Source organism: Mus caroli, unplaced genomic scaffold (genome assembly GCF_978045245.1).
Source record: "Mus caroli unplaced genomic scaffold, Mus_caroli_1 scaffold_6, whole genome shotgun sequence".
NCBI classification, from domain to species: domain Eukaryota; kingdom Metazoa; phylum Chordata; class Mammalia; order Rodentia; family Muridae; genus Mus; species Mus caroli.
Window position 1 is genome coordinate 30,482,778 of NW_028227261.1, and position 19,924 is coordinate 30,502,701.

At 49.5% G+C, this 19,924-nt stretch overlaps 1 protein-coding gene across 4 annotated transcripts in view; it reads right to left on the bottom strand.

Moving 5' to 3' along the window:
• Dlgap3 (DLG associated protein 3) overlaps positions 1-19,924 on the bottom strand; it is a 67,712-nt gene that overhangs the window by 24,260 nt on the left and 23,528 nt on the right. For all 4 annotated transcript variants that reach the window (XM_029476796.1, XM_021160075.3, XM_029476793.2 and 1 more), the window contains exons 2-5: positions 19,485-19,567; positions 16,894-18,045; positions 12,741-12,946; positions 12,293-12,365 (exon numbers count right to left, since the gene is read on the bottom strand). In XM_029476796.1, coding sequence (XP_029332656.1) covers positions 12,293-12,365; positions 12,741-12,946; positions 16,894-17,994 — 1,380 coding nt within the window. In that variant the 5' untranslated portion in view covers positions 17,995-18,045; positions 19,485-19,567. The remainder of the gene's footprint in view (positions 1-12,292; positions 12,366-12,740; positions 12,947-16,893; positions 18,046-19,484; positions 19,568-19,924) is intronic.

Below are 19,924 nucleotides of genomic sequence, written 5' to 3' on the forward strand. Positions count from 1 at the left end.
CTGAAGTATTCTGAGAAAAATGAAGCCCCCAGATTTTTACATCCCCAGACCACATGCCTAGTAAGTCTACCCGGTAGCTCTTGGGTAGACCCAAGGAATGACACAGGACTGTGGCTCTATCTTTTGGACTTCCTGTGGTTTTTCCTGAAGCAACTTGGTTGCCAGGGTGCAGAAGTCTGAATACTGTGCAGATCCTAGAGCCTGTAGCATGGAAGTTCTCGGCAGCGGCTCTCCCAGGATCCCAGTGCCTGGCTCAGTCCTTCTCTCCAGACCATCAAAGACAGCAGGGTGCCAGGGTAACTCCTAAAGGCAGGAACTCAACTAACTGTTCTTCCCAGCCTTGAGGGGCTCCCTCCTGCAACTATCCAGCCCAAAGAGTTCTGCCGGAGCACAGAGGAGCTGATCTAACCCTGGTCAAGGGTGTTCTTGGCTCGAGTTGTTGGGGCCTCCAAGATAACACGAATCTCTTAAATCCCAATGCTATGCAAACAAACTCCAGCCCTCTTCTGTGTGTAAAGCGTGAGGCACACAGTAGGTGTTCAATAAACATTGGCGAAGCCTATGAGAAGCGAGAGTGTCTTGGAATCATGTTGACAAGACCCCTCAGAAAGAGAGGCCTCTCTTTGCCAGGTGGTACCAAGCCCTTTAAATTCCACCCGCAGGTATTCGCAGAAAGAACTCCATCTGAAGCAGACAGAGGGGATAGAGAGAGGGAGGGAAAGCAGCTGCCATCTTCCAATAGAACTGGCCAAGAAGTGACTCGGTCCCAATCATGAGACAGGACCCAAGGAAACCACAGGCACATAAAGACTCCATGAGCTAATCCGTACTACTTATGAATATCAAATGATAGCATTTTTCCTGTGGATATTCCCGTTCTTCCCCACGTGGACTCCACTCTATTTCTCCCCATACCCACTTGCAGGAGAGTTAGAGTCCTCTTGGGAAATAAGATCCTCAATCTGCCTTCCACCTGAGTCAGAGCCACAAGCTGTTTTCGCACGGAGAGGAAAATCCTTTGTCTGGATCTAACTGGAAATTGTCCACGCTAGAGTTGGTGGGTCCAGCTGGTGGCCGAGCAGTAATTCTGGACACCCAAAGGACGGTATTCGTTTTTAGCTAACCTTTGGAAATGTCTCTGATTTCAGACCACGACATTGGCTTAAACATAACCGATGTTGTTTTATATGCATAGCTGAGCTCACAAGAAAAGCGAGAGATCAGTCCCCAGGGGACCAATGCAGAGAGGAGCCTAGGAAATCAGAATATGAACTGTGTGTGCCGATGCTGCAAACAGCCTGGTGGAGGCAGGGGCTACTGGTCTCGGCAGCCAAAGGTTTACGTTTTACCACCCACTCTGGTGCAGGAGTGAGGCTTTGGGCCTGTGCGAAGCCCAAACGAGATGCAGAGATGAGAACCTTCATAAACCTTAATGATAATGGAGACTAAAAAAAGAAGAAGAAAAAAGATCAGTCATCACCACAAGCCCATGGCAAGGAAGTCAGTCTGTAGCTGAGAGGAAGGGAGACAAATCCTCCATGAATCTGCACAGGCAAACCAGCCTTCCAGCAGTCTCAGGACTGCGTGTGCAAGGGCTTGCATGGCCCAGATTAAAAATTAACATGGAGCAGTCTCGGATCAGGAATGCTCCAACAGAAACAACCACAGAATGTATCCCAGGAGATGACGCCTCACGGAAGCTGCTCTGGAGTCTCCTAGAGGAAACCACATTGAAGAGGAGGTAACCTCGTCTAGATCCAAGACAAGGTAGCCTTGTCTACCTGTTAATAACACCCTTAATGGCACATACTTCCTCTGGAACGTGGGCTAGATCTGGTGGTCCACTTCTAAAGAATAAAATGTAGCAGACAAAGTGGCTCCCACCTTAGTTTCTGTCTCTCTGCGCCTCCACCCCCACCCCAACCCCAGCAACCTCTCTCTACCATTGCTACAAAGGAGGTACAACTCTTACCGCTGCCCAATAAGCCATGGAGGGCCGAGGTTTCTCAACAGCCATGTGGGTATGCATACAAGCAAGTCTTCAAGGCTGTGTTATAACTGCAGCCTGCCCATCACCCTGACTGCAGGCAGCCTCGTGGGACACCACACCCAGATGCACAGGCTAAGGTGTACCCAAGAGAACTGGCCCACAGAAAGCAGGAGATCATTTAAGGCTCTTTGTTTGGGTAATCCATCATGTAGCCATGGGTAACTAATTCAAGCCATGGCATAAAAAAAGAACTAAGTCATTACTGGGCTAAGTCATCCAGTTATAGCAGCTAATGTTACCTTAGCTCTAATAAAATCTCCTTTAAACCACATTGTGCTTGGTGGTTATGAGGGCTGTTGTTGTTGTTGTTGTTTGTTTGTTTGTTTGGCTTTGTTTTGAAATTTTGTTGTGGTTTTGGTTTTGAGTTCCTTGTTTGTTGTCATTAAACAGGGTCTCCTGTATGTACCCACCTGGCTTTGAATTCACAGTGGAGCCAACACTGGCCTTGAATTCCTGATACTTCTGCATCTACCTCCAATGTGTGTGCACCACAATGCCTGACTAAATAATGTTGTCTCTCTATTTTGCCCAGGATAACCCAAAAATGCTAGGCTCAAACCATCCTTCTGCCTCATCCTCTTAAGTACTAAGGCTCTATTGCACCCAGTATTAATCTAGGTTTAAGAGTGTATAATTTAAATGATAAGGCTAGGTGAATTCTTGCAGTCCCAGCACCTCAGAGGTGGAGGCAAGAGGATCAACAGTTCAGGGGCATCTTCCACTCCAGTTGAGTTCTATGCATGCCTGAGTTACATGAGACCCTGCCTAAAAAAACTACAGCAAACAAAACAAAACAAAACCAACCCCACAAAGTTAAAAAAAAAATCAGCAAAACCAAAAAGCTGGCTTGGGATCGATATAAAGACTTGAAAAGGAACGCCAAGAAATTTCTAAAAATTAAAAAAAAAAAAAACCTCAGTGAAATTTAAAGCTCAACTTATAAGTTAATAGTACCCAAGAAATAATAAAAGAAATATTAATAAAGTGTCAACACCAAGAGGCGATGGAGGGAGACAAAGAGATGGGGAGCCTGAAGAAAGGTTAATATAAGGAGGGAAGGTCCCCGGCACAACTAGTCAGAGCGCCAGACGGAGACTCCAGGAGCACTGTGGGGAAAGCAGTGTAGAGATGGCACAGGCCGGGAATTCCCCAGACTTGCTCAGGACTTCAGACAAAATGAGAACAGCCAATCTTAGTCCCCAGACAACTCGCAAGATGGACACAAACGTCAGAAACAACCATTTTGTCACTCTGAAGACTGATCAAAGGCACACAGGAAAATGACTATGCTTTGGGTGAGAAGGCGGGACTCTGATCCTGTTCCCAATCCCCGAGGCCCCAGTTCCAATGGAGGCAGCTCGCCAGGCAATGCTGCAGGCTATCCACAGAGCTGCTTTATTGCCTCAGTCAGAGGCCCCCCTGAAGTTGGAGCATGTCAGGTATATTGTCAAGAGCAGGAAGGCCAATCACAATGCTAGACTGTGCAGCAAGCAACAGACTTTTTTTTAAGACTTCTGTTGTTGTTGATGTTGTGTGTATGCACACTTATGCCATGGCACAGGTGTAGAAATCAGAGAACAACCTTGTTGAGGACAGTTTTTGGGTTTTTTCCCCATCTTTATGTGGGCTCCGGGGATGATACTCTGGTCACCAGGTTTACATATGGAGAAACATCTTTGTTACCAGAGCCATCTCACCAGTCCTGGCCTGATACTTTACAGAGAATCCTGGGAATGAGACAGAGAAGGGTCTGAAAACCTGTGCACCATCACCCAACGTCCCTCAGCAGGAAAACCTGTACATGCGTGCACGGGAAACCCGAGAGACCCTGGTGATGACTGAAAGCCTGGGAGGCTTGAACCCCACCACAAACCGAGAGAGGAAACCTCACTGGCTCAAGGGTTTAGAGGACAACTTCTACCCCATTTTTGGCCAAAACAAAGCCAGGCAGACACTTGAGCAGTCTCTAGGAAACAAGGCTTGAAAAGCGGAAGGAAATGGAGGAGAAGGAGGAGGAGGAGGAGGAGGAGGAGGAGGAGGAGAAGAAGGAGAAGGAGAAGGAGGAGGAGGAGGAGGAGAAGGAGAAGGAGAAGAAGAAGAAGAAGAAGAAGAAGAAGAAGAAGAAGAAGAAGAAGAAGAAGAAGAAGAAGAAGAAGAAGAAGAAGAAGAAGAAGAAGAAAGAAGGAGTGAAGACTCAGAGGCTCCGTGCTGCAGGAAAAGCAGATTGCACAGGTTCGCTCCAGGAATTAAGACAAATAAACAAAGCAACAACAGTCTTCAGGAGGTAAAAATAAGAGCCTAGAATTGTCACACTATATTACCTAAAATGCTCAGTTCTCAACAAAATATTTTGTCATGCAAATAAAGAAAAAAGTATAAATGGTCTCAGAATGTTGGGTTTCTCACACACAAACTACAGGATGGTTATTATAATCACATTCAAAGAGCTAAAGAGAACCATGTTTAAAGACTGGAAGGCAGGCATGCCAACAGTGATTTTAGGGATAGAGTCACTTTCATCTAATGGGAAGGAGGGGGAGGGGCTTAGACCTTGTCTCCTGGCAGTGCCCGGGCTTCACTCACCATGCAGCCTGGCTGACACTAAACTCTACAGCATTCTGCATTGGCTTTTCAAAACTGCAGGCCTTTTATTTTTTTTTCTTAAAAGTTCATTTTGAGTCTATGTGCATTCAGGTGCCCTCAGAGGCCAGAGGAGAGCCTTGGCTCTCCCCTCCCACTCATCTCCTAGAGCATTGTAGTTACAGCATGATGTGGTTTCTAAGAACCAAACCTGGGTCCTCTGTAAAAGCAATATGCTCTTTTAAGTGCTGAGCCATCTCACAGTCCTTAGAATTATTAATTTGTTTAAAGAAAAAAATGTGGAGCCAGTGAGGTGGCTCAGCGGGTGAAGGTGCTCCACAAGCAAGCCTTACTCTCTTCATTCCAACCCTGGAACCCACAACCAGGAGAAAGGAGAAAACTGACTCCATAAAGTTTCCCTCTAACCTGCAGCTGTGCACTGTGGCATGTGTGTGCACCAACACACACACACGGGGGGGGGGGGGAGAGAAAGACAGAGACAGAGAGAGAATTTGTAAAAAACTAAGAAACAAATATCCATTCAAGAACTGAAAAGTCCAATAACTGAAATCAAAAACTCCCTTGAGAGGTTTGATATAAGACATGATCAGCAAACCTGAAGACAAAGCAACACGGATTGCCCAATCAAATGAGTGAAGAGGGAAAAAACTATCAAAAATACAAACACGGGACAACAGCGATCAAACAGACATACCTGTGATGGGAGACCCAGAGAGACAACGGAGGGAGGGAGAAGGAGGAAAGAAGAAGGCAGAAAAGTCATGGACAAAGACTTCAATGTAGTTCATTTGTAGAGTTTTTATCACCCAAGACCACCTGGGTTAACCTACTCCATCACATAAACCAAGCAGGCATGGGACCACAGTCTTATGACCCCAACAGGGAAGCTGAGGCAGAAGGACCATAAATTCAGAACCCATCTGGGCTGCAGACTGAGTTCAAGGTCAGCCTGGGTAAGTTCAAAACACCCTGTCTCAAAAAGAAAAGAACTTTTGTTCAGACAAGTTCTCAACTAGGTAGCTCTAGTTGGCCTTGAACTCACTGTGTAGAATAGGCTGGTCTCAAACTCACCAAAAGCTGACCTCCCTCTCCATGCTGGGATTTAAAGGTAGATATCACTCTACTGGACAAAGGAAGGGCCTGGGGGTGTAGCTCCGTAGTAGAGTATTTCCTCAATGTGTGCAGGCCTATGGGTTCAATTGTCACTTGAGGGTAGAAGCTAGGGAGCGGGGGCATACCAGGCCAATAAGTACAATGGAGACTGGGTGGGTTCTCCTAAATTCATGAAAGGCACAAACCCTCAGATTTAGGGAGTGTACATGCAAACACACACACCATAGTAAAGATGCAGACACCAAAGTCTAAGCAAGCTCTTAACAACAACCAAAGACAAATGGGAATTGTACACAAAGACGGTCACGGTGCAGACTTCATAATATCAGACAATGAGAGGAACCGACACTGACTTGTCCCCTAGGTCCCCTAGCAAGCTTAATGGCATCAATCTGTCAGAGTGTGCTACCAATCACCACTGAGAAACTGAAGAACACATTTTAGATGGAAGGAACTCGTAGACAGAGCTATAATGACCTGGAAAACACACACACACACACACACAGAGAGAGAGAGAGAGAGAGAGAGAGAGGGAGAGAGAGAGAGAGAGAGAGAGAGAGAGAGAGAGAGAGAGAGAGAGAGAGAGAGAGAGGATGTGTAACTTAGGAGTAATAGTGTAAAGGGTTGGGAGTCTGCTCACAGTAGAGTGCCTTCCTGGCATGCATGAAGCCTGGGGCCCCATCCATTGGAAGGCCTAAAACCAAGCATAGTGGCATATGCCTGTCATCCTGGCACTTGAGAGGTAGAAGCAGGAGGATCAGAAGTTCAAGACCAGCCTCAGCTACCCAATGAATTTGGAACCAGTTTGAGCTACATGAGACCCTATCTCAAAAAAAAAAAAAATCAAGTGTCACATGTCACATGCCCTCACCCAAAACACCCTCAAAATAGACCACATGCCTAAATTAAAATGCAAGAGACATTAATTTTGTTTTTATCTTGGGTTAAAGCAGAGATTTCATTTTATATTAAAACAAAATTTCAGGCTGGCAAGATGGCTCAGGGGGTAAGAGCACTGACTGCTCTTCCGATGGTCCTGAGTTCGAATCCCAAGCAACCACATGGTGGCTCACAACCACCCGTAATGAGATCTGATGCCCTCTTCTGGTGCATCTGAAGTCAGCTACAGTGTACTTGTATATAATAATAATAATAATAATAATAATAATAATAATAAATAAATATTTAGGCCTGAGCAAGCAGGGCAGACCAGAGTGAGCAGGGTTGACTAGAGCCAGCAGAGGTCCTAAAAATTCAATTCCCAACAACCACATGAAGGCTCACAACCATCTGTTCAGCTACAGTGTGCCCATATACATAAAATTAATTAATTAATTAAAATTTTTTTCTGGGGGGAAAGAAAGAGAAAAATTTATGAAGTATACCACCTGTGGTCATTTGAATATGCTTGGCCCAGGGAGTAGCACTATTAGGATGTATGGCCTTGTTAGAGTAGGCATGGCCTTGAGGAAGTGTGTCACTGTGGTTGTGGGCTTTGAGACCCCCCTCCTAGCTGCCTGGAAGTCAGTCTTCTCCCGTCTGCCTTCTAATCAACTCTCAGCTAGATCAGCTCTCAGTAGACTTCTCAGCTCCTCCCGCACCATGCCTGCCTGGACACTGCCATGCCTACACCTTGATGAAAATGGACTGAACCTATGAACCTGTAAGCCAACCCCAAATAAATGTTGTCCTTATAAGAGTTGCCTTGGTCATGGTGTCTGTTCACAGGAGTAAAACCCTAAGACACCTCTATTAAATTTCATGTGATTTATTGGGTCTGGCGGTACAGGGTTGTCATCCAACCTCTCAAGAGGTTGAGACAGGAAGACAGTAATTTCAAGACTAGCTTGAAAAGGAGACCGGAAGGTGCTGACACACATTCTTAGCCTCAGCACTCGGGAGGCAGAGGCAGGTGGATCTCTGAGTCTAAGGTCAGCCTGGTCTACAGAGTGAATTCCAGGATAGCCAGGGCTACATGGATAAACCCCGTCTCAAACGCACAACAGTGGCAACAACAAAAATCATTTTCTTTAAATAAAAAAGTTAAAAGTATTCTAAGGGCAGGTGATGGCTCAGCGAGTGGAGGAGCTTATCGCGTGCCTGGTGACTTGAGTTTGGTCTCTGAAACCCACATGAGAGAAAGAACAAGACCCCCACAAGTTGTCATCTGATCTCTACATGTACACTGTAGGACACACACACTAATATAAAAATATAACTCAAAAAAGTAAAGACAAAAGAATTCTGGGGCTATAACGCAGTAGTACAGTATTACCGCAGATGTGTAAGGCCCAGGCACTGAAGGACAGACAGCGAGCATTGTCACTGTGAGATGACACAGAACACAAAGGTGATTGCCACCGCCAGGACTGATGTCCTCAGAACCGACTCTTCCAAGTTGTCTTCCACGTGTGTGCTGAAGCACACAATAACGCAGGCAGAAATGCATAAATAAACGAATAATAAATAAATAACTGTAATACTAATAACAACAGTAAAATGTCTTTTTTTTTTTTCAAACACCATGAGAACACAAGTCCCTCAGCAGAGGACAGCACCATAGCTGGCACGCTAATACTACATTTCCAGCACCTAGAGGTTCTGGAAACAGTGGGTTTTGTGTGGACAGTGGGGGGAAAACCCGGGCCTTGCTCACACCAGGCAAGTATTCTGTCACTGAGCTAGAACCTCCCTCTCCCACCCCCAAATAAATTTCTATGGCTTAAAAAGGGAACAAAGAGGCCATCAAAATTAAAGTACCCTAAGGACTGTGCATCATTCGGAGCAAGAGTAGGAAGCCTTGTCTCCTTCCGATGAAGTCAAGTATGCACATTAAAATTACAGGAGTAACCATAAAGAACAAAATGGAGTGTGTAACTGTCAAACCAGCGTGGGATTTGGCAGAGAGAGGGAGAGAGCAAACTCCATCAATCCGAAAGGGGCAGAAAAGCACGGACTCCACTGGATGTGCTGACATAATCTTGTCAACAGCCCTCAAGAGGCTGAGGCAAGAGGATGGGCACAAGTTCTAGGCCAGCCTGGGCTACATAGCAAGTGATAGAGCAGCCTGGGCTATACAGCGAAACACTATCGCAACAAACATGAAAGAAGTACAGACAGACAAACATAAAGTATCATCTAAGAACCAGGATAGGGCCAGGCAAGATGGCTCAGTAGGTGGAGGGGCTTGCCACCCAGCCTGACAACATAATTCAATCTGTAGGATCCACGTGGTGAAAGAAGAGAAGCCATTCCTCCTCCATGTTGACATCCGACCTCCACACATACACCCCAGCATGCACTCCCAAACCCCAGCAGGAGAAATAGAAGGCACGAAGTAAGATGGCAGAAATAAAGCCAAGCATACCACAATAAATATAAACGTACAAAACTCTCAGACAATTGCCAAATGGATGTAAGATCTTGGTCATAAACTATTTAAAAAGACATACCTGAAACATATGGGACAAAACACTCTAAAGCCAAAGATGGAAAAAGATGTCCAAGGCAAACACTAAAGAGAGAAATCCACTCAGGAGGAGAAGCATCCTAAGAGACAACAGGGCAGTGTCTTTGCTGCTTTAAACCTCTCCTCTTCTGTAAATCAAAGACTCTAAGTCACACCTCCAGGAGAAATGTGCCAAGTATATACACTGTTAGATAATGTGAGGTGGGAGGAGGAGAGAGAGGAGGAGGAAGGCGAGGAATAGGAAATGTTTGGAAGGTTTAGATTAAAATTTCAGAACACTTGGAAAAGATCTGGAAAGAAAGAAAGAAAGAAAGAAAGAAAGAAAGAAAGAAAGAAAGAAAGAAAGAAAGAAAGAAAGAAAGAAAGAAAGAAAGGAAGGAAGGAAGGAAGGAAGGAAGGAAGGAAGGAAGGAAGGAAGGAAGGAAGGAAGGAAAGAAAAAAAGAAAAAAAGAAAGAAAGAAAGAAAGAAAGAAAGAAAGAAAGAAAGAAAGAAAGAAAGAAAGAAAGAAAGAAAGAAAGGAAAGTGAAGGAGTGGTCCCTGGCAGAGTCTTGGAGGAGGTGCCCAGGTAGTAACAAATGCTCATGTCATAAGGCCGGAGTCTAATGTCCAAGGCTGGGAGCAGGCAATGTAGTGCTGTGGAGGAAGGGAAGGGAACAAACAGAACTAGGAGACGAACAGAGCATCCCACTGGCCGGTTCACATGGGGCTTTGTAAACCCCAGCAAAGCCCTGTCTGGTTACTCTGAGCAAGGCCAGGGCTCTGAGCAGAAAGGCAAACAGAAGTAGTTACATATTTTTTTTTGTAGTTATATTTTTAAATAACAGTTCTGGCTATACTGACAGAGAATGAGTTGGAGTCAGGACAAACACAGAAGATCAACAAGAAGGTGGAAAGGCCCCGACCAAGCCCATGGGGCTTGCAGTGCGGTTGGTGAAGGATGGAGCCTGGGAATATTGTGAAGAGGATTTGCGCTGAAGGCCTGAAGGATAGGGTGTTGTCTAGCAGAGAGAGCACTCTGACTTCATGGATTGGGGGTATAGCTCTGTGATGGAGTGTATGCTCAACATGAGTAAGTTTTAATCACAGCACAGAAATGGGGAAGGGAGGGACGGAGGGAGAGAGGGAGGGAGGGAGGGAGGGAGGGAGGGAAAAAACAAAATAAGACTGACTTTGGGCTTTTAGACCATAAGTCCTAGAAAAATAAAACTGCCATTATCTGCAAAGGAGATGATGGGTGGTGGAGCAGCGGTCTGAGGAGGAGAAGAAGGGGGAGGAGGGGGAGGAGGGAGAGGAGGGGGAGGAGGGGAGGAGGGGGAGGAGGAGGAGGAGGGGAGGGGGGAGGAGGAAGGGGAAGAGGAGGAAGAAGAGGAGGGGGAGGAAGAGGAGGAGGGAGAGGAGGAGGAGGAGGAGGACCACGACGACAATGACAATGACAACAACAACCACCACAGGGGAAGTGTCTGCAGCAGCCAGCCAAGTGAGCTCTAACACAGTTTCATGTGCATGTCTGGCCTCTCAGGGAGGCTTTGGGCTGGAGTTATGCATCTGGGAGTCATCAGGTTCTCAGCAATATTCAAAGCTACAAGCCTGGATGAGATCACCCACGGAGTGGGCGTAAAAAGCAGAGAAGGGACAGAGCCCTGGAAAACTCCAGTAGTGACATCCCGAGACACAGATGTCACCACAGTCATGGGAGGAGATGGGGGGGTGGGGTGTCCAAAAGCTACCAGAGAAACATGTTCCAGGAAGAAGGGTCCTCAGCTATGTTAGATGTCACCGATGGTCAAGGGACACAAAGACTGGGCATTAACCGGTGGGACCAGGAACAGAGACTGGCTCAAGGCAGAGAGACAGCTGTGCCAAATCAGAATCCCTGATTCAGGAAATGGAACAAAGGGTTTCTGAGAGACTGCGGAGGCTCACAATAGGAGCCAATGGACGGTCTTCTGCATGGCTCTTTGCATTGCTCTCACCCCACCCCACCCCCCAGCAAACAGTAAAAATAGCTAACCTTTATTGAGCACTGGCTACGTGCCAAGAATGCTATTATGATGCCTGTTTTTAAATAGGGAAGGAAGGGGCTCAAAAGTCATGTAACTTGCCCCAGGTCACTCAGCTGGTAAGTAGTTCAGCCTTTATTCAACCCTGTTCCTACATTCAAATATAAACTGCCATTGCCTCCTTTTAATGGAAAGGGAGGCCTGCACTTAGGTAGAGAGGTCGCTGTATTTTCTTTGAGATGGGGTTTCTTGGGCCCCAGGCTGGCCTCCAGCTTTTGCTAAATAACTGAGGGTGACCTTGCACTTTTGATCTGTCTCCTGAGATAGGCACGTGCCACCATACCCATTTGTAGGCTTCACTGGGAATTGAACCCAGGGCTTTGTGAATGCTAGGCGGGCACTTTGCTAACTGAACTACATCTCCAGCGTTGGAACTCGCTTTATAAAACAGTTTTGGACCAGTGCCTTCTGTTTGAATGGTGTTTCCCACGGAACTCCTACAAATCCCCTGAGAGATATTCCAGCCCTAACATTGCTTTTTGGTTTTGTTTCTTTGAGAGCGGAGCATTTACACCAAGATTGGCCTTGAACTTGTGATCTTGCCCACCTCCACCTCCCAAGTGCCAGGTTTATTCCCGTCATTTCCAAGATTAGGAAACAGGGGTGTTGAAAGGGAAGGTGGTCTGAGGGAGTAGAGGTCATGGCTGCAGAACTCAGGTCCAGACAGCCCAGGAGACTTCAGCTCTGACTATGCCTTGCCTGTCCCTTTCATTTATGAGTCTGGAGCAGTCAGGCTTGGAGAGGGATGGAGAACCCAACAGAAACGATGCTGCCCTTCACACATGCTCACCACTTGGAGCATACTTGTGTGGGTTCTTCGGGATTCCCAGCCCAAGGCAGATCTGGAAGTCACAGGCAGGTTTCAGGGCTTTGGGGGGCTTTCCCAGAACCAGACTTGCTCTCTCTCCACACAGACTGACATCACAGCCTAGACAGAGCACGGAACTGACTTCCCTTTCCTACCCTTCCCTCCCGTGTTATACAGGGCCACGCCCTACCTGTCCAGTTGTGAGGGAACGGCTGTAGCCAGGGATGGAACTCCGGGGATGGATCCGGGGTGGGACACAGCAGCTGAAAGAGGCAAATGGCAGAGTCAGAATGGGAGTGTGCGCCAAGGTGGAGAGAGGGTCTGATGGTATCAGGGCCTCTGACCAGGTTCTCCCCCCCACCCCACCCCACCCCCACACACACTAAGAGACTACCCAGGAGACTCGGAGTCAAAGGTCCCTCCCCGCCCCCGCCCCACAGCCCTCTCTTTGCCCTGCCCCACCCCCCACGCCCGCACGCAAAAGAAACACTAAATCAAAGACCATGACTCCACTCCATTTGGAGCAGAGCAAGATAGTCTGTTGAATCCTAAGCAGGGCTCCCCATCCAAAGCCTCCACATACAGTTCCTGCGGGATCTCGGAATCATCTCTGATACCCTTCCCCACACCATCCTTACTTGATCCTGGCTGTGTCCACGCTGGAGGAACGGCGGGAGGCAAAGCGTCGGGCAAGAGCTTTTGGAGACGTCTTGGGGCTACCATCTGAGTCTCCACTCTCCTCATCCCCCATGGCTTTGATGTAGCTGCCGCTCCGCATCCTGCGGCAGGGGATCTCCCCATCCTTGCCACCCGTGGGGTAACCCCCCCAGTCATCTTGCGGCACCTGCAAGGACAAGGGCCTTTGTCCCTCAGACAGCGTTACTGGTCCGCTGAGAGGAGAGGGTGTTCTTCCTCCCACTGGCAGTAGGAGGCGCTCTACCCTGCTGGGGGAGCAAGCCACACTGACTTGAGTAGGCACAGAGGACTTGAAGGGAATGTGTCAGGGTGTTTCCCCTCTCTTGTGGGGGTGGCTGCATCACCCTCCAGAGACCTTTAGCTACTCAGAAGAGGGTCAGCTGAAGAGATGCCAAGACATTGAAGACCAGAGGCCTGCGTGGCCTGTCAATCATACCCTCATCTGTGCAGCACAGCCTGACCTCAGTGACCTTTCACCCCTGCCTCCTCCATCCTTTTAACAGGCGTCCACTTGCCATCCCCTGACTCCCTCCCAGCTCTCAAGGAACCACAGAGGCTATCAGGCAGGGAGCATATCAACACACTCCACAGTCTAGACCAAAGCTAGATGGTCAGGAGATCAGGCCGGGGCAGAAGCTCAAGTGGCAGGAGGGGAGCCAATTAGGAGACTGAGGCTGTTCTGCAGGCAAGGGATGATGAGGCCTAAATTAAGACAATGAGAATAAGGGAAAGAGGAGGAGATGGAGATGAGATGCGCTAAAGAGCATCAGTGAGCCTGATTAGTGGGGGAAGGAAGAGGAGCCTGGGAGGAATCCAAGATGGCTGAGGAGGGCGGTGGCTGAGGACCCAGGGGTAGAGCGGGCTGTCCTGCACTGAGCCACAGAACCCCAGATTTGGGGAGGAGTGACAGGTTCAGAGTTAAGCACCCCGAGTTGGGCCAGGAACACCCAGGAAGGTGGTTGTTATGCAAAGTCTTGGGGTTTACTGGCAAAGACCAGCTGGAGGCAGACACGCAGAGGCAGAGATCAAGGGTGGTAACCAGATGCCCAGGAGTAAAGGGGACACCCCAGGGAGAAGAGGGAGAGAACTGAGGAAAGGCCCCACTGACATTTTAAAAAGGAAAAAAGAAAGGAGAAGGGGGCCTGTGAAGTCACCTGAGCAGGAGTGGGCAGAGGGGTGGGAGGGAGTCAGGAGGATGCCATGTCACAGAAACGAGACATTTCAAGAAGAAAAGGGAGTCGATTATGTCAAATGCCACAGTGCTCTTCAAGGTCAGTAACTTGTGCTCCGCAGTTAGGAGACCCAGGGCAGAGTCTGGCCCTGTCACTTGCTAGCTAGGTGAACTTGGGCAAAGCTAATTAAGCTCTAAGAATCAGTTTCCTGAGCTGTAAATAGGTAAAAGTAATTATACCTGCATCAGAAGGGTCGGTGGGTAAGATAAACAAGCAATTCAGAGAGCCTGCAACACAGAAATTGCCCAGTAAATGAGGGCTATTATTACAGGCATTCAGGACATTGTTGGGGGATTGCTGCCCAGAGACCACCGGTAACCACTGCCCAGGGCACATTCAAGGGCAGGATGTGGAAATCTGACTGTGGTGAAAGGTGAGGGAACCCGAGGAAAGGAGCTTACACTCTGAGACTTTAAGTAGAAAGGGATGGCAAGAAGTGGTAGAGGGTGAAGGTTTGGAGAAACATTTTAGAGAAAAGCAGCTGTAGCTATGTTTTCAAGAGAGCCAGTCAAGGTAGGCTCTTACTCCAGGGCCAGTTGAGGGATGAAGAAGCCCTGGTTGGGAAGGGATCAACTCCATGGGCTGGAGTCCAAGATGGTCCCCTACACGGTGAAGAATGAGGTGGAAGGAGAGAAGGCTGGCAAGGCTTTGAAAGCACATGCAGTAAGGAAGAGGTTAAACAGAGCAAGGAGGAGAGGCTCCAAGGAGCCAGGCTAAGGGAGGGGGACTCATGGTGAGGCTAGAAGGTTCAGGAAGAGACCCTCACAAGGGAGCAGGCTCAGTGAGGCCAGAGCTCCATCTAAAGACAGAATCAGAGAGGTAAATGACTGATGCTCTCTGAGGGCGAAGCAGGGATCCGGAAAAGGCTCACAGGCACACTGGTGTCCAGTAGGAGAAACCAGACTTCATTAAAGGGATAAGAAGCTAAGTATGGTGATATATTCCCTCCAGACGCGGGAGATGGAATGGAAGCAGACGGAGGTAACTCTGAGCTACACAGGAGTTGGAGATCACATCAGCATGGCCTACCTGAGACCCTATCTCAAAACAAAACAGAAAAAAGAGAGGGGAATATACCGTGACACCATGTCACATAAAGCCAACCGCCCCTGGTTATGTGCCAGGGAGTATCCGGCTATCTTGGAAAGCCCCTGCAGCCTTCGATTCACCCTCCCTTGAACTCAGACCCCCACTCTCAACCCCCATCATGTTAGGATGCTCTGGAATCCCAGGCCCTGAGAGCCATCCCCACCTCCATCCTCTACAGAGAGGAATGGCAGGAGACCAGGGCACACACTGCCACGCTGCAGGGCTCCCACTCCACAGCCACTGCAGCGCTCTCTCCTCCTCTGCAGGACACTGTGAGGTGCATGTTAAAAAGGAAGCCCCCAGGGAGGTCAGGACAGCCCTGGAGAAGCAGCGGAGAGCAGCAAATCTGGTAGCAAGGTCTGGTTACAGGGGAGGAATGGTGCCTTCCCCGGCACTCTTCAGTTCTCAGCCTAGAGAACCTCCCCACGGAGGGAGGGAACAATCCGAAGCTAACCTACGAGGTCTCAGATCCCTGTTTTTTGCTATAGCACTATTTGCTCTCCTGGGCTTTCATGGGATTCCCCCAGGAGAGCACTAACATGTGTACAACTTACAGGCAAGGCCAATGTCATCCCAAAGGCTCATGCAAGCCTCACCTCTCCATCCCTTCCAACGTGCTGTGGGATCTTCCTGGAACACCTTCAATCGGCACTCAACTAACTCCAACTCCTCCACAGAGACTCAGCTCAGGAGACATTCCTCACAGGAGCTTCCTGGAGCCACCCCTAACCACCACCCACAAGTGAGTGAGGAGCCTCCTCTGTGTTCCCCCAGGACCCAGAACTCTCTTCTATCACACAGCCTATCATCTGTTTCCTGGTCTATGGCCTAGAAATCGTGAGCTCTGGGCAGCAAGGGTCTTTATCACTGTACCAAGGATGTGCTCACTGAATGAATGAATGAATGAATGAATGAATGAATGAGGATTAACAACCGAAGAGAAATGCACACTTAGGAGATAACCCTAAGTCTGGCGGATCTCCAAAAACTTGCATTGGCCTTTACCCCTAAAAGGCCAGGAGCATTCACGAAATCAGTGCGGACTGGTTGAAGCTGGAACGAGAGCCTCAGGAAAGGACTCAGAGCTCCTTGGGGCAAAAAGACCACAAGGTTACCTGGGTAGGATGAGAGAGGGCCATGGCCATCACTTCTCCATCCACCCGTAGGAAGCTCTGCCTGAATAACATCAGGACTCAGACTCCAGTGTGTCACCAGCCTGGGAAAATCCCCCAAGAGGCATTTCCTCCAATGTCCTCCATAATTTTCTGGACTGTCCCACCACACCATAGGTCAGATGACAAACCCAAGTAGAGGAACGTTCTGGAATCTGATCTTCATAGTCCAAGAAACTGGACCACCAGGATTTGCATATAAAGAGTCTAGGGGAGGGCTTCGGGCAGGAGGGATTTCTTTCCAACTCCCAAGCTCCGAGCTCGAAGGCAATGCTCTAAGTAGTACCATTATGCCCTGTCCACTGCCTTCCCTTAACCTCACACCGCCTTCCACCCCAGAAGACAGAGGTCAGCACATGTCATCCAAACCAAAAGGCAAAGGAGTCTTCCTGGCATCAACATCACTGCTCAGACTAGGGAGGTCCCTTCATTGTACAAATGAGGAAAGGGAGGCCCCAAAGGGGTTCAAAGTATCACAAGGTAGCGCCTCCTTCCTCCAAGACCTCCAACACTGGCACACCACCCAACCATATCCATCGTTCCCCCAGCTGACCAGACTGGTGAGGACTCAAAACAGGTCTCCCTATCCCACCAAGCCTCACCTGCAAATAGTGATAAGTCCTGGCTTTGGCCTTGGTCTCTGGACCCAGCAGCCCCTTGCCTGGCCCGGCCCCTGGGTATCCATCCCGGCCCTGGCTGACCATCATGGTATGCCAGGCACTTCGCTTGACTGACTGTCCATCCAGGGACATGGACATGCCAGTGCAGGCAAGGCAGCGGCCTTCCGACCCGCCCGAACGCCCCTTGAAGCTCAAGTCCCTGTAGGACCCATCTGGAGCATCCAGGCAGAAGGGACCACCAGGCTCTCCAGGAGGTCTCCCACCCAGAAAGCCACTGTCACTGTCCAAATTGTCATCAGAGCTCCACCAGCCTGTGGCCTTGGTCTGGTGTCGCCCATCCCCCTTGCGGTCCTTGCTCTTGCTCCGTTTGCCGTGCCGGGACTGGTGGTGGTGGTGATGGTGGTGGTGATGGTGGTGGTGGGAGGTGGGGGGGCCTCCAGAGCCTGGACCAGAGTAGCTGTCTCCCCCAGAGCTACCTCTTCCGTCGGCCTTGGGCCCGTTATAGTCTCGCTTCCCGGGTGCCTCCAGAGAGTGGGACTTGGCAAAGAGCTTCTGCACTGAGTGAACCAGGTGCCGGATGCGGCTAGGACTCTCACTGCGAGCCTCGGGGGCAGTGCCAGATCCAGGTCCAGGACCAGGCCCTGCTGGACCTCGCTGGTATGGGAGTGTGTGGAAGCCATCTTGTTGGACTGGCAATTGCTTTTCAAACTGGTCCAGGAGTGTGGGAGGCAATCGGGTGGCACCCTTGCCCTGTGGGTGGCCCACACAGTCTTCACAGGTGTCGAAGGGGCCCTGGCCGGGGTACATCCTGGGGAAGGTACTGCTGCCTCCCCCAGCCCCCACCCCCCCTGGGCCTCCCTCGGGGCCTACTGATGATGGACCCTCACTCAGGCTCAGTGGTCCTTCTGGAGAAAGGTGTCCCAGGCCAGCTCTTGGAGCACAGAAGCGGGGCTCGGTGGAGAAGGCCTCCCTGGAGCCCAGCAGGTACGGGGCCCTGGCAGCTGGGCCCACGTCCATATGCTGTTGGTCAGCAAAGCGGGCTGGGCGGGGATGGCTGCCTCGGTCGCCATGGTAACCCCTCATGGCCTCAGCAAAGGCTCTTCATATTGTTGGGGGCCAGGCCCCAGGAACCTCCTGAGAAAGAAAAAAAAGAGATTTGGACTGAACAACAGGCCACTCTACCTAAAATCATCTTTCACCAGGCACCGTGGCATCCCTGTTGGTATTGCCTACCAATTTATTGTGATTAATTATACTACCTTTCCACACATGGACTGAAAAGTCCTTAAAACAGTCATAATAGACAAAGACACAAGGGCACAGGATAATCCCATCATTCATCACTGTTGAAATTTGATAAATACTTATCCACAAGAGGAAATGCTTTCAGCCAAATGGGCTTTTAAATATCTTTAGATTATCAAAAACAAAAGGCGACCCAAGCAGACGTACCACATATTCAAAGAAACCAGTCATTAGGTGAACTGGCTTTTAACAAGCTAAGCAGAAGCAAATTGATCCACAGCCATTCCACCATCTCAACCCTATCCCTCACCGCCCTGCTGCAGGTGCCAAGATGAGACACTGACTTCAGGTCTACATCTCCATGCCACTCCATAAAACCTCTCTTCCTTGCCCTTCTACCTCCTTGCTTCTGACTGCAGGCTCCTCCCCTTCGCCCCTCTCGGGGAATGCCATAGGGCAGGAAAACCTGAGTCGGCTCCTCCTACCTTGGCTGGCTTCCAGATACTAACCACTGGAGTCCCCTCCCAGGTATGCCAGGCACTTCGCTTGACTGACTATTGCCCCTCCCCTGGCCTATTTTCCTTTGCCACATTCTCCATGAGATGGCATCTGGGGGCGGAGGGAGGGTGGGGAGAAAAGATTCCAGAGAAGGCTGGCTAGACCAGGCAACATTTGACCACTGGACTACGTGGAACCCGGGAGTTCTTCCTCCCAGGAACAGTGGGCCGGTAAGGCTGGAAGCCAGTAGAGAAACCATTGTTGAACCAGTGTCCCTGGCCCTCATCCCAGGCTTGCCGAGGCGACAGGACAAGAGAGGTCAGCTCTCAGCAAGAGTTGCCTCCAATCAGGACTCCAGGAGCTGCCAGGACAGGAGCTATGGCAGGAGGAGGTGACAGCAGGAGGGACAGGGACAGAGGATCTGGCAGACGGAGCCCTCCCCCACCCTAGACCAGCTCCTGGGCCATCTGCTGACTAGGAGATGACAGTCTCAAAGACTCCAGACAGCGGTACCTCCTAAGACTCAACCTCCCTTCCTCCCCACATGGCTTCCCCGCACCCATTCTGTCTCTGGCCTCTTCCAGATCCTGCTGGAAACTCATCTTCTACTATTTTCCTCACATTAGCGATGTGCTGGCTATGGTGCACATCTTAGTCTCTAAGCTGACTGAAAATCCTGTCGTGTAGACATTATCCACACTTACCGTGAGAAAATGGAGCTCAAAATGGAGAGATGGAAAAGCCAGTAAGTGGGTGAGTCTCTGCCCATCAAGTATTTGGGTTCAAGAACCCAAGTATAACCCCCATATTGCAAATCTTCTAACACTCACCATCCGGGGTGTCCCATCCTTGATGTCAGGATCCTCACCACCAGGCAGAATCCTAACTTCAGCAGGCGCAGGACCACTGGCTCCTGACAGGAAAGAAAGAGGGGGTGAGCCAAGGAAGGGCACTCCTCCCGGAGTCCTCAGGACAGATCTCTGCCCTGGCGATTCTCTTTCCCAACCCCCCAAACCAGGCCTGGTTGGATCCCCCACGATGCAGAGGCTTCAGACCCTCAGGGAAATGAGGTTGGCTTCATTATGCAAATGTATGCAAATTTGCTCATAGGTTGGACTACCTCCAACTGCAGGTGTCTGTGTGATCTGTCCATGAGGCTCAGCTACAGCGTTTTTTTTTTTTTTTTTCCCATTGCCCTTAAATATGGCTGCACTCCACAGACATTTGTTGAGTGCCCACCTCAAGGCAGATTGAACGAGAAGCGTACTGA